Source organism: Protopterus annectens, chromosome 2.part2 (genome assembly GCF_019279795.1).
Source record: "Protopterus annectens isolate FY-2018-M chromosome 2.part2, PAN1.0, whole genome shotgun sequence".
NCBI classification, from domain to species: Eukaryota; Metazoa; Chordata; order Ceratodontiformes; family Protopteridae; genus Protopterus; species Protopterus annectens.
The window spans coordinates 135,299,942-135,315,547 of NC_056730.1; the positions used below are offsets into that span (position 1 = coordinate 135,299,942).

Sequence of the window (15,606 nt, forward strand, 5' to 3'; positions counted from 1 at the left end):
GGAAGGAACTTGCCATGACTGCTTTTAGCACGTGATGACTGGTAAATTATGCCTTGTGCCTAATGTATTTATCTGTCAATGAAACATTATTTTGTATATGTATATGTGAAGGTATATGCATTCATAGATTCATGTGTGCATGTATGCATTTGTTAACATTAACTGTCTATATGTGTACCATGTAAATTCAGCAGTTAAGCTCCAATTATCATAACCAAAACAAGATATTTCTTCTGTGGTAGGATGTTGCATAACGTCACTGTTGATTATTATCAGTTGTTCTTGTCTGAATATTATACAAAGAGACTACAATAGTACATGAAGTACATGAGTTGGTAAGTCAGTAAGCAGCACACATATTGCAGTCCTCCAGTTTTAAGGTTCAGTACTTATAACATCAAAAATTACAAGTAAGCCACATAGCAAGACCAAATTCTGAGTCATTGTTCAAACCAGATTTTTGGGTATCTTTTACTTAAAAAAAGAGAGAAAACCTAACTTTGGTAGAATGGTACAGTACATGTGTGCAAGAGCACAGATAGCATATAATATTAAACTAATGAGTTAAACCTCTAAAAAAAGAAAACATGGTATTATCAACTCAGTCCTTTGCAAATAGGTTAGTCATACATGAACTGAAGAATTCTGTAACAGATGTGTTAAGTACATATGACTGAAGTGACCTTTCATCTTTAAAAAAGGGTGGTGTATTCACCTTACAACTTAGCTGACTACTGTGACCTCTACAGCCTTCCAAAAATGTTGCAAGCCTGCCATCTGTGCTCTTATAGGAGTGAATTTTATCATAATATGAAAGCATTAGCATACAAATATTTTTTTTCTTTTATCAATTAACCAGCCAGGTGTGCTTGAATCCAAGATAGCAAGACTTCTTAGCAGGGAATTATGTCAGATGACTCTCAGATATTTCTTTGACTCTGGAACAATGGCAGTGGACCTGAGACAGTCACTGTATATTGCCTTCTTACATTTCAACAAGGCATTTAAAACAAGACTTTATAAAAGGTCATCAGAGCCATGAAAGTAGAATGGGTAAAAAATTGCTCAGACAATAAAAATGAGTTTCACTATGCCTTGCTGGGTTGTGACTAGTTAATGCTTCAACTAGATGAAGCACACTGGATTAAAGTTAAATCAGGATGCCAAACACAGAAAAAAGTGTTATGTTTTAGGCCCCCCTACCATTTCAACCACCCTATACAAAGGCCAATCTTTCTTAAACATTCTAAATCCATGATGACACAGTTTTGGACAAAATAACGCAAAATACTTTGAATCACTTCCAGCATATTAACAGAAGCTGTGCCAGCAGTCATTTTAATGGAAAATAGGAACTGAGGTGCTTGAAACTCAATGTTATATGCTCAAAAAGTTTCCACCACATCCAGTTTATATTTAAGAATGGGTTGGGATTGCAAGTAAAGGATGACATTAAGACAAGTTACCACTAAAGAAATAATGACCCTTGGTGAGGTAACATAACATTATCCCATTTTAGTATTTTTGTAAATAACATTGCAGAAGGGCTGACAGGAAAAGTAAGTTTGGCAATAGAGACACAAAGATGTTCGAACTTACTGATACACAAGGAGAGGTACATGGGAGGATAAGGGCCTTGATAAGGCTCAGGGTAAAATCAGAAATGCTGCCACCTTGCAGTTAGTACTAATAAATACCAGACAATACATCAGGGAATTATATATCTTGCAGAAGAATATACAATTGACAAATCAGAATGCAGAGCTATACATTAATGCACTGTTAAAAAATTATGTCTGAAGTACGGTGATATTTTATTAAAATGATGCTTTGAAGTATGAATTTATATGATGCGATCCTATGTTACAAGGGTATATTACAGATGCAAGCAAAAAAATATATTTTCCAGAGTGGAAATTCTGAGCCAAATAATATACAGGTAAATCAAGTTGTGGAACTGTCCAGCTTTGTGTGCACAAGACAGAGCAGTAAGCATAATACTAGTTGATGTTAGAGGTAGTACTGCATCTGTTTGCAACCCAGCAGTTTTGCAATATGTAGCTATTTTTGCAAATAAACAAAGATAATCTATAATGCAGAAGAAATGTAGTTGCACCAATATCCCACAGACTCTTCATCTGGGCCAACAAGCTTATAATAGCAATTTGTTTCAGAATTAATGCAAGAGAATTCAACTGAAAGGGAATCTTAAGTATTCACTCATACTTTAGAATTTTCATAGGACGTTAAAGGGCAGTCAGAAATAGGTATTTATTCTGCTGAAAATATCAACAGGAAAAAGATACCCAATAAGCTCAATGTGTGCCATAGAAGTAACACAATGCCGACAACAAGGCAATGATTGATAGTCTTGTTAACTGTGTGAAATATGACGTTAAGTCATATTCTATTTTCCTGCCACATATTGCTTAATTCCTATGACTGCAAGTGTCAATTTGTAACTTTCTTTCTTACTTTTATCTGAAAAGCATGCCCCTGGAACCCTAATTGTCTTTATACATTTTTGAAATACTCATTTCTGTACTAAAGCCAAGATTTTCATCCATGACCTGGCAGTAGATAAACATATAAAATGTAAGAGGGAGGCAGAGGTATAAAAAGGAGAAAATGATGTTAAGCATCTTATAGTATAACTGGAAAACAATCTCAGATGATTTAAATAATTGAAACAGTGAAGGAATATATCCACTCAAACAACAGAAGGTTAGGAAAATGGAGGATTAAACAGACATTCAGATGAGCTGACAAAACTTTAAAAATCAGAGGTTGAAATGAAGAAAAGGCTGGATAAATATGAGACTGGTCAAGAAGAGATGGTTCAAAATGGCAGAATTAGAGGACATGGCATATATGGAAAATATGAGATTTTCTACTACACCAGAGAAACTAAAAGGAACAAGTTTGTACTAATTTTATGAAAGCACAAATAAACACCCAGACTGGAATTCCACAGCAGAAACTGTTAACTGAAAGGGCTCATCATGTCTATGCTCTAAACTTGGCCATTAGTAAGCAGCCAAAATGATACATTATTAGTGGAAAATGATTATTCATGGTACACAAGGCAGGAGAGAAACACATTTATTTCAGTAATCATGGACTGTTGAGAGCAGGTGTAAGATTCAGGCTGCTGTATCCAGCTGTATTCAGAATCTTTTTTTCCTGGAGGATGAAAGTCATTTTTGATGCAGGATAGGGTAAGGAGGAAATGCAAAAGTCTGACAAACAAAAAGGGAGCCTGCAAACATAAGGAGATTCTGCTTCACATTCTTTTGATAATAAAGCACACAGAGAGATTTTGCCAGTGAAACCTTTAACCACTGTTCCTAACGAAAAATGCTTGACCGACAGAAAAGTACCTTTGAAATTAACTGGAATCTGGAGATAGGAAATGGAGTTGAACAGGAAGAAGACCAGTGACATGGAAATTAGTGAATAAATGTGAGACTGCAAAGCATGAATTGCACTTTAGAAATATGACAGTAAAAGAATAAATGGAAAGAGTGGACTTTTGTTGACGTTGCTAAACTTGTGGGGAACTAAACTGCATTTGCCTCACTTCATGCCATTAATGTTTTGAAGGGTCCTGAGGTGTGGGGGAGAAGGAAAAAAGTAACTGTAAGTAAAACAATTTCTGTTCTTGGCAGTATTTCTATGAAACTTTTCACAATTATAAACTGCATATTTTATAGTAAAGTATTTTTAGTTCTTGTATGTGATAACATAACATAATGTTATCAGATGCCTTTTTTCTCTTCTTTCTTTTCTCTTTCTTTCTTTCTTCTTTTTTGGTATTAAGAAATGTAGGAATACAGTGCAAAAAGAGAAGAAAAGCCATACAAAAGTATATTTAAGTTAATAAGCTGTAATCTTGGGTTGTTGAGGTCGGAATGGGTGTAAAAGTACACAGATCATAACATATATAGAGCTGATATGTTTTCTCATACTTTTGCTTAGGTGAATGTCTAGATTAAGATCCTTGGCTTAATCTAATAACAAATTGTAAATGGAAACAAATAAATATGAGAACACCAAATAAAATGAAAAGATTTCTTTAGCAATTAATGTTTCAGCTTGTCTTCCTAGCTGCAGCAGAGTACTAGATTTTTATTTTTTTCTCTTACATTTCCATGGAGACAAGCTGATAATAGGGTAATAAAACACAGAACACTGGCTTCTTCAAGGCTAAATGTTAATGATTTCTGAAAGCATGCAGGTTGTTTTCACATTTGGGTGGAGTAAAGATAAAAAAGAAGAGCCATCAATTAGTGTAAATAGAAGCACAGGACATAACATGCATTTTAGCATGGATAATACCAGTTGCAGGTTAACTAAGGCCTGCACTAGCAGCTGTCTATGTGGCACAAGTGTTCCTATTAGGAAGGTTAAACTTCATTATTTGAAGATGTCCATAGTTATGTTTACTTGTATTACATTAAAAGTCATGGAGGTGTTCTAGGGTGTGTTTGGTTTTATTGTTTGAGGGCTTTAATTAGAAGGTTCCAGTGTTGATGATAAGAAAAAAATTGCATCAGGGATTAACCTGCCAAACATTATTAGGTACATTTAACAAGAAAGTTGAAAATAAACATTTAAAAATTATTTGGGAGTTATTAGAGAAGATGAGAAGTACTCCAGAAGTTATAGCTAGTGGATGGGATAAAATGAAATGGAGTTTAAAAATAGGGTAGAAATAAAAGAAAAAGACATCTGGTTAAGGAGTAATAAGTATTACTTAGAGGGTTTGACAAAGGTTAAAGTATTACAAAATAAGGGGAATCTCACACAACAAGAAAAGGCATAAATGCACAATTTGAAAGAGAAAATAAGGAGTACCTGGATAATATGCATGCATTTAGAAAGATTGCTGTTACGAAACTGCTTTCTGATAATAACTCCAGAGCACAACACCTTTTGGCACAATGACTTAGGCAGCAGAAAGTTATAAAGGGTTGTTGCCAAACTTTGGGAGAATATAACAAGAAAAATGACCAGAGGTCTTGTAGAGATATTTTAGAAATTTTATGAAAATTTGTATAAAGCAAAGTAGTGGAGAAATCAAGAAAAAGCACAAATGGAAATAAGTATGTAAGACTTAAATATACAAAGGTTAGAGGCAGATGAGGCTCAATGACTAACAGCTGAAATAGGAGGAGAGGAGATAAAAATGGTGGAATAAATTAATCCTCACAATAGAACAAGGAAGTTAGGATTACCTGATCTGAAAGGATATTTACAGCTACAAAGTATGCTCTTCAACATACACAAGCAGAAAGCTACAATTCCAAGTAGAAAGGAAGATGATGAAGCAGGGGGATAATTCAAGCAAAAGGGTAAGAATGGGATTTTGGATGCAGATTCTTAAGGATAATAACAGAATACATAATATTATATTCATAAGGTAGCAGAAAGTACAATAAGAACTAAGCCTACATGGGAAAAACAGATTTCTGGAAATAGAGATTACTACAATTAGTGATACAGAGAATATTCAAGACAGAGATGGAATTTACTGGTGGAAGCTGGCAAAGAAACTAAGGTATTGGGAACAAATATTTAGAGAGGGAAAGGTAATAAAATGGGAAGAGGCCAAGAAGACACTTGGACTGCAAGCTAGTGATTGCCTTCCCTATCAGAGACTGACATCAGAGTATAGGAAAAGTGGAAACAAACAGGGGAATTCTAAATGAAAGACCCGCACTGGTTGAGTTTTTAATTGAATCTAGAAGACGGCATATAAACTATTGCACAATAACGACAGGAATCAATCAGAAGAGGTCGGAAAAGATTGTGAAGAGAGATTAGATAAACAATTTACAAAGAAAGAAGAGAAGGACATATGTATGGCTTCCAAATATGCAGCAAAATCTAGAAAATGTAGGATGTCTGCCTGGAAGTATTTGCATAGATACTTTTAGAGACCAAGCAATCTCCAAAGAATTTTTCTTCAGGTAGATAGCAAATGCTGGAGGAGTAATGGGGAAGAAAGAGATACCTGGGAGCATATGTTCTCAGAGGATAATGAGCTGGCAGACTTTAAACATCATCTACAGAGTATCCTATCAGGAAAAACAGATGAAAAAATGAGTGTAACTAAGGAAATGACTTTTGGAGCTAGGATAAAGGATCTGAATTGTCTAGACATAGTAAGGTCTTGTTAAGTTTAATTCAAGCAATTACTAGAAAATGGAAATCTAAATCTAAACCAAATACAATTAAAGTAATGAATATTTCTACAAAGATAAAGACTAGGACGTGGAATCGTTAAAAAGGGTAGGAGCAAATTACACAGAAAAAAATGGGAATTGTGGTAACAAAACATGCAGAAACATGTTTTTGAGGAATGAGGTTTAAGAGAAGGCAGGAATTAAATACTTTATGCAATGCTGCTTTCATTATACAATAAATAACAATATATGTGATGTGAATTTGTCAATGTGGTTTGATTACATTTATGTACATAAAGTTTGCCTATGTCACAAGTGAGAATTCAGTAAAAGTGTTGAAAAGGTTAGCTCCTTTGCACAGGGTGATAATAGGTGACACACTCCAACTAGATGGTAAAATCAGTGATAAGGAGACACCGCAGTGGAATGTAGCAGTGCCTAAGGAGACACGGCAGTTGAATCTGGCAGCGCCCACGAAGACATAGCAGTGGAATCTGGCAGTGCCTAAGGAGACATGGAAGTGGAATCTGGCAGTGCCTAAGAAGACATAGCAGTAGAAGCTGGCAGTGCCTAAGGAGACACAGCAGTGGAATCTGGCAGTGCCTAAGGAGACACAGCAGTGGAATCTGGCAGTGCCTAAGGAGACACAGCAGTGGAATATGGCAGTGCCTAAGTAGACATAGCAGAGGAATCTGGCAGTGCCTAAAGATATATAGCAGTGGAATCTGGCAGTACCTAAGGAGAAATAGCAGTGGAATCTGGCAGTGCCTATATATATAAGAAGCCATAGCACTGGAATCTGCCCGTGCCTATACTGCAGATTCCCATGCAAAATAAAGTCAGGGGGGTGATACAGATTCCAAGAAATTCCTTAGCCAGCTGTATATGTTGGCTTTCCAGCACTGTGACCATTGACACTGCCAGGGGGAAAGAATGAAAGGGTATAAGGAGGACTCAGAGCAAAGCTTGTAGTAGCAAAAATTCTGAATAGAGATTTATTAATATCCAGTCATGGTAGATGGTAACAGTAAGCTAGCTAAACTCAGAAACTATAAATCCTACAAGTCCTTTAAACAAATTACGGTTCAGTTCATGCTATATTTTTAGAAATATTGAATATGGAAAGGCTATTGCATAAACAGATAATGCATTATGGTCAAATACTTACAATAGTATAAAGTTTGTTACGTATATGTCCACACAGTAAAGGAAGAAGATATTATTTAAAAAGATTTTCAAGTGTTAAACTTTTAGGATAACACTAAAATTCATAAGCACATGAAGGCAAGAATTTGCCATCTTCTTTAGTCATAAATTTAAAGAACATGATTATAATTTAAGAGTGAGCCAAATGGACTTCTCTACTTTTATTTATTAGCTGCAAGTTAATTCAGGTGCAAGTAACATGAAGTAAAAAAATGTCCATCCTTTCTAAACTTAAACAAAGCTTATGGGAAAACAATTAAAACTATAAAGAGTAAAAATGAATTCTCAGCTTAATTTGCATTTGTGTTATACGGTATCTAGTCCATAACTAAAGACAAAGGCTGGAATCATTTCCCCTCACTGGCATTTTGTTAACAGTAATTGCAACCAAAAGTAATTTGCCAGTCATCTATTTGCTGTGGGTCAACTTGGGGGAACAGCATTAGAAAAGTGAATATGTGGGGCAAATTCTCTGTGAGGGGTACAGCTTCCAATCACTGCATATCAGCAAAATTGCAGCTATACCACTCTTTGTATATATACTTCCTATTTAATATTGCCAGTGTATAAATTCAACTTTTATTTCATGTACTGTGAAGCTTTTCTCCCCAGGCCTCCACTGAAAACGAGCTCTGAATTGCCCAGTGGACTTTCCTGGTAAACAAATTGCAAATAAATAAAGAAATAAATATTATTTTACACCATCATATGACTTGTCTAGATTCTACTACATACACTCATGTGTGAGTGGCTCATAATTAACCTGTTTGCTGTACTTGCTTGAAAAAACAAGTGTTCAAAATTTCACTAGCCCTATCTCCCATTTCTATGTAGCCCTGTGTACATCTAATCCATTACAACTACAGAGTCCTACCAGATCTTAAATTCTAACCCTAAAATTTCTACCCAGTTCCCAACCAGAGTCCTCGGTCTCTTACCCTGTACTTGCACTCCTCTTCCCTAACTATAAAGGTCTTGATTGCTCCCTAAATCTAGATTTCCAACCCTCATCCCAAAAACTAAATTCTCCAAATGTTCCCTAACTCAAAAACTCCTTTCTCAGTCCCTAACATTGAAACTGCTTTTCTGATCCCTAAATTTAAAACTGCATTCCCACTCTCTAAGCTTAAAATCTCCCTCTCACTTACTAAGCCTCAAATCCCACCCCCACTGCATAAGCCTAAAGTCGCCCTCCCGCTCCCTCCCAATGGCTGCTTGTCTGAATTTATATTCAGGCTTGAACGAGAGCAGCAGCCTTTATATGAGCTACTGGGTTCAAAACAGTGGCTTCTGAGCACTTGAAACGTGCGCTCCTCTAGTGTTCTCACTGCTCTGAGACAGCATCTTTAAACACATACAACTTTAGTTTTGCAGTCAGCAAATATATTATTAACATATGTCCTATAAAGAGCAACAAATTCTGTATACCAATAGACCCCGATTAATTTAATCATGTGTTGAGGTTTCTCTATGCATTTTCATTATTTTTCTAGTAACCAAAGAGATCTATGAATAAATAAAAAGCGGAGTATTTCTGAATTATTTATGCCGGATTACGATGTGCTTGCACTGCTGTTATAAACAATATTTTTTTATTACTTTAGGTTTTTATTACCTTGTTTTCTTTTAACTTTTGCTCTTGGAGGGAGAAGCAAACAAAACAGATAAAAGAAGGCGGTAAACCTAAACAGGTTTACTGGACCCATCAGGAGCAAAATAATTTAAGTTAAAACTTAAAGTCCATCTTGAAAATAGTCAAAGGATTTCATGAAAACCATGAGTGCATCTGTGAATCTTCTGTTTGCCTTTACATAAACGTTTTGAGTGCTGCAGTAGTATTCATGGCACGACTTAAATGTCTGACCCTAGCAGAGCACCCTTGTAAGCAATTACTAAGTTTACATCTGATCAACTGAAAAACATATATACTCATAATAAAGATGCTTACATACTTGGCAAACAAGCTGTGAAATAGCAGTCAAAATCTAGCTGATGAACTTAAACCAGTGAAGAGAATATGTTCATATGTGTGCACTCTCTTTTCCAAACTATGTATCTTTATGTTTAACAAAAACACTACCAAGTTAAATCATGAAAGGGAAGTACTGCCATATCTGCATATTGCAGCATATACAACTATTTGTGGCCAATTAAACAACATATAAATCAAAAGCAGCCAGCACAAAATAAGCAGGATGTCTTCTTCAAGCTATGTGTAAAGTAACACTTATCAAAGTATACAGTAAACTCAAGTAACAGAGATACTAAAGTACCTGTAAGATTTCATAAAGCGCATTCTCTTCTTGTTTCGGGGAGGTATGTAAAAGCTTGATATTTCAGAGAAATCTCCAAAAAATGCCATATTGAAAAATAAGGATAAGGCTCCCAGGAATATGCTGGGGAGTTAGAAGAGTCACTGCTAATATGCTGTGTCTGGATCATAAGGCACAGCTGAACACGTAAGGGACAAATGTTCTTGCAGTTTGGCACATGCATGCACTGCCCTGCAGTGTGAAGATTGCAGGGAGAAAATGATCTGGAAAGGATAGCCAGGATTCCCTTCTGACTGACACTTGCCGTCACTAACAGCCGTCTGCATTAAACGAGCTTGTGTTATGTTTAACATCTTGCCATGTGACTAAGAAGCTCTCAACAGAGTGCATCTGTTTTCTAAGCTGATGACACTTCATAGAAAGCTTAAAAGTGTCACAGTGGAAAGCTGAGTCATGTGACATTTGTAAAGTTTGTGTACAGGAATTATTTTCACTTGCACAGTCCTAGCTAGCTACTTTTAACATTTTATGTACATATACATTTTTGTACTTATTTTAAATGTGGACAGACAGAAAAATATTTTTAAATATCTTGTGTTGATTAAATTAGAATAAATTTGCTTTATAAAAAGAGAAAACTTATAAGAATGGTTTATTTCGATTTATTATGCTATAGTTTCATCCCCTGCTTACCTTTAAAATATTCTCTGTAGAAGAAAAAAAAAATCTGTGCAATTTACTTTATCAGTTTTAAAGCAAAAGTCAGTGAAAAAAAAGTTAACCTTTTAAAATATAAAAATGTACAGACTGCAGTCCTAGAATGTGTGTGTGTGTGTGTGTGTGCGTGCGCGCGTTGTGGGGAGTTTAGGCAATTAGGCAAGAGAACTCCAAATATCTCTTGTAACTTACTGACGATTAGGGAAAGGGTCTACAGTTTAGTAACATAAACTCTGACGTATCTTTCTATGAACTGTTATTATTTTCCACTGAAGATCTACATTAAGTTAAGAAATGATTATCTTGATGCAAAAGTATACAGCTCTGTCTGAATCATGCGGGCACACAAATTTGAAAACAGTCTACAGACAGTGAAACAAAATACTTGCACACCTAATCCTGAGTGTACAAAGTTCTGAAATGCAATAGTAGAAAAGGGTTTTAATCTTTCTCTGCAGGGTTTTAGTTCTGTGTACCCTCTGGCTAAATACCTGAGGCTACAAAATGGTGCACAGAAAAAGGAAAAATTAAGATATGACTAATGGGTAAAGGGAGGGAACATTTTTTGTGTAGATAGGTCCTCATTTTATATCTGTATATAGTGAGAAAGAAGGTACAGCGGTAGCGTTGTTGCCTCACAGCAAGAGGTTCTCCTGTTCGATTCTCGGCTGGAGTGCCTTCTGTGTGCAGTCTGCATGTCCTCCCCGTGGTCGAGTGGTCTCCGGAAGACATGCGTGAATGGGCGTGCCTTCACTGAAGGTTGGGCGTCGGGCTGACAACTCGGCACCATAAAAATCTACTGCCAATCATTAGCCTACCGGAGTTCCACCATGGCGACCCCTAACCGGGAAAATCCGAAAAGACAAACAACATATAGAGAGAGAATGAGCAGGGAAATACTGGAAGGAAAGGGAGAAGGAGTGGTGGGCAGAAACACTCACAGAAGTACAGATGCATGGTATGTGGGGAAGACATAGGTTGGACAAAAGACATACATGGGACAGACAAAATGGAGATGGGGAGGACTGGGTAACCCAGAAGGGATGGGTGGACCAAGACCTCAACAGGATAAGGTTTACCCGACTTGGGATAGAGTAGGTTACTGAAGCATGGTAACTGCTGACAGACCTAGGGTGACATTGTGAAGATGAAGATGAGTTTATCTGGGTTGTGGAAAGAGGAACACCCACTTCTGGTGGCTCAATGGAAGTGGGGGGGGTGTGCGCCAGTACAGCAATCCTGCAATTCAGTCCAGGAGGAGCTGCATACTGGTTACCTGTCACAGTGACTAACAGCTGCCTCAGCAATCTCCTCCAGGAAGAGCTGAGCTACAGTGGGCAATTAAGCTGGGCCACCTGCCAAGGAGTCAACTGATCCAACTTGCAATGAGGCGATTCTACACAGCTCAACCCTGGCAGCTGCAGTTCCATCTGCAGCAGGACCTGGTGTCAGCTAATGTGCTTGCAAATTGTGAATTGCAGAGATGTTTTTAATCTCTTGGAGTAAGACACAATGAGGAGTGTGCAACAAGTGAAGATATCCCGTAAATAACATAATATATAAAGTATAGGTCAGTGTAGAATAATCAAACTAACCATGTCATGCAATAAGCCATTTCACCCTCCTTAGCAAACAACATGGCTGTCTTCTTGCTCTGCCTTTGCTGAAGGAGAAAAAGACAAATCAGCAGTGAGTCACAGGTGCAAGTGAGATATACCGGACAGCAAAGCAAAGCTGCAGTCACATGACAAAGCTTTAGACAGCAGATATCTGATGGTGTCCTCAAATCGTCACAACAGAATGGCAATATGCAGTACTTTCCTAACTGCACCAGTGCCATCATAACATATGTCCCACTCCCCAACATCCACAGCACAGATTTAGTTCCTAACACCAGCCCACCTGGTATGATCTACTATCTGTCTGAAGGAACAGAATTACAGGAACAATACATTTCAAAAATACACATTGAAAGGATACCAATGATAAACATATACTATGTCATGCAGGGCATCCATGCTTAACATCTGCTTCTCAAGACAAGAGATTTTTAGGGTTATGTCATTATGGGTCATCATACGAATGCCATCACTACTTATTCAGTCCAAGGGGATCCCTGTAGAACTGGGAAGGATCTCTGCTAGCCCATACCAGGCATCTACTTTCTAAACACACTCACACAGGATCCCAGCAGTTGTTGCCTGAACTGTGTCTGTAATAGGTAGAACATAATGTTGTTTTACCAAGCACATCAGGCAGGTACTGGTCATGGGGCACTAGCACATGCAGCTGCTGCTCCAGGCATATGTGCTATTGCAAGTCACAGTTTCCCATCAACTTTTGTCTTTTATAGTTACACACAAATTTCTGTGTGCCTTCCGCTATTCACAGATATGAATCATTTCTTTCTTTTATAACCATACATTTGTATCTCATTTTATATGCTAATTTGACTGCATGCCTTCATTTGCATATTATTATACTGCATCCTACACACTCAGAAGCGGTCTCCTAACTGCCTCTATAGTGTTACTTTGGGCTACAAATCAAGTTGCGTGTGATCGATTTATGTGCAGTGGTGTGCAGCATCGTATTCAACATAGCTCTGAATTCCAAAGTTCTTCTTGCTTGACTAAGAAAATCAAATCCACTGGCCAGTGGCCACCTATCTATTCACTTCTGTTTGTATTCAGCTAAAAAACTGCAGCAGGTTTGAATGACATTACTTCACTTCAGTAAACTCATTCAAAGCACAAAAACTTACTCCTATCATCTCCTGACAGAAATTTCAACCTATTTTGAGAATGTTTTTCATTATCATGCTCAACCCTAATTTCAGATTTAGTGGCCAACTGTCTTTAGATCCTTTCTTAGACCATCCTTATATAGTTACTCCAGAGCCCAGTACTTTAACAGCTCTTCACTACTCCAGGTTGTAAGCCACATGGTCTCTGAGGCTTATCTTCCTCTGGTTCTATCAACTCATTTTCTACTTGATGCCTAGTTATACACCCAGCCATCACTCACGACTAGTTAACATTAAAAGCCCTTCCTGATTTTCTTCGTTCAGCTTTTCCGGGTTAGAGATCATCACAGCAGATCACCTGTCTGCACGTGATTGGCAGTGGAGTTTTATGGTGTTGAGTTGCAAGCCTGGCACCCGACCTTCCACAGAAGGTACACACATGCACGCACTCATGCCTAGGGCCAATTTAGAGTATCCAATCCACCCACAGCATGTATTTGGGATGTGGGAGGAAACCGGAGCACTCGGAGGAAACCAATGCGACCACAGGGAGGACATGCAGACTCCGCACATAAGGCACCCCAGCCAAGGATCAAACCGGAGAACCTCTTGCTGTGAGGTGGCAATGCTAACCGCTGCATCACCGTGGCTGCCCCACCACAGCAGCTGCCCATTAAAGGCCCTTCCTGATATGGACCACATATATATATATATATATATATATATATATAAATATACATATATATCTATATCTATTCCTCTCTCTCTCTCTACATATATATATATATATATATATATATATATATATATATATATATATATATATATATATATATTTGCATTAGTGAACCCTAAAACAAGCAGGTTTGTGATGACTGGGGAGAGATGGGTGAAGACTGCCAGCCCAGTCAAATAGAATTTGATACATAATTCTTTCAACTGTATAAATAAAGGTAAAATACAGGCTTTTGTTTTTAAATGTAAGAAAACACTGTAAAATGTGAACTTCAAGATTGTTGCAACATTGCCATCTGCTGTAAGGAAAACAAAGCCAAGTATTTCAAATGTGTCTTTTTAAGTTGAAAAGATCTTATGAATCTCTTTAATGTTTTACAAGTCGGTTCCAGTGAGTCTGGATGAAGGTTTCATGCCCATTGTTTTAAGGCTAAAGTTTATGACCAGAATTTAGATGTGGAAGGTGCTTTATTGCTCTAGTTTCTGTTAGAATATACATGTGAAATGTCTTCTATTGTTGTAAGTTTCTGTGCAGGTGTTAGATTGCTAAATAATGCAGTTTGTGGCCTGAGAACTCAGACCAGGTGTTAAGATGATGCAATATGAATACTGGGAAAACCTAAGTGTCAAAAATGATGTAATTTGGGGAGGGTCCCAGCAAACATGTTTGTTAGTAATGTTTAAAATACTATTCTCACAAGAGACTGGAAGCATTTTAACTTTGGACATTTATTGTATCAGCACTCTGCCTTATGCTCACATGTAAGTGTTAGCACTGTGATTTCTTGTAGGAATAGTTAAAGCTAGTAAAGATTAATTAGGTATTTTTCTTTGAAATTAGACCTGTCCTACTGTATTATTTTAAGTTTCTGTGTGATCTCTGAATGCTTAGATATATCTGTGTTGTAGTAGTTTTGTCTTGTGTTTTAATTATTTATTATTCAATATTTTAATACCTTCTACCTGTGGCTGCTTTGTGTAGAGGTAAGCTCTAGAGTGCATTGCATATTTATAGAGGTTATTGCAATAGGCCACTCTAAAGTAAGCCTTGACTGTTAGTCATACTACCATTGGATAATAATATTGCACAGTAATAATTGGACACTCTTTTAAGGGCCTTTGAGTAGCTGATATTTATTAGCTGGTGGTGGCAGTAATTACTACTGTTTAGCCTGGGTAAAGGGGCACATCTGGAGAACCTGTGCCAGACTTTTTCCCAGTACAGTCTGTGTAGTTGTATAACCCCTTCTCAAAGTGTGTGTGTGGTGTGTCAGCTACCTGGGCAGGGACACGAAACACTGGTTGGACACAGAGGGTACTGGATGTTAGCTTGCCAGCTAGGCTGAGATCTGGACCCTATAGCTGTGCCAGTGGGGAGTCTTATTGGGGACCTGGAGAGCAAGGGAGCAACCAGCCCCATACTGACTGTGATCTCTGTGTGCACTTAAGGGAAATTGTAATTTATTGTGGGTATTAGTACTATCCGCGGTGGTGCAGCGGTAGCATTGTTGCCTCAAAGCAAGAGGTTCTCCCATTCGATTTTCGGCTGGAGTCTGGGGAGTGCCTTCTGTGTGGAGTCTGCATGTCCTCTCCGCGGTTGGGTGGGCATTCGAAAGACATGCCTAAATGGGCGTGCCTTTGTTGAAGGTTGAATGTCGAGCGGGTACCTCGGCGTTCGTGAAAAAAAATCTACTGCCAATCATTAGCAGACCGGAGTTCCACTGTGGCGATCCCTAACTGG

General features: G+C 37.7%; 1 protein-coding gene across 1 annotated transcript in view; it reads right to left on the reverse strand.

The window, feature by feature from the left end:
• Window positions 1–9,885, reverse strand: part of PDE4D (phosphodiesterase 4D) — a 1,733,336-nt gene extending 1,723,451 nt beyond the window's left edge. Inside the window, exon 1 of the mRNA XM_044063808.1 lies at window positions 9,668–9,885. Coding sequence (XP_043919743.1) covers window positions 9,668–9,756 — 89 coding nt within the window. The 5' untranslated portion in view covers window positions 9,757–9,885. The remainder of the gene's footprint in view (window positions 1–9,667) is intronic.
• Between the last annotated feature and the right edge of the window lie 5,721 nt (window positions 9,886–15,606).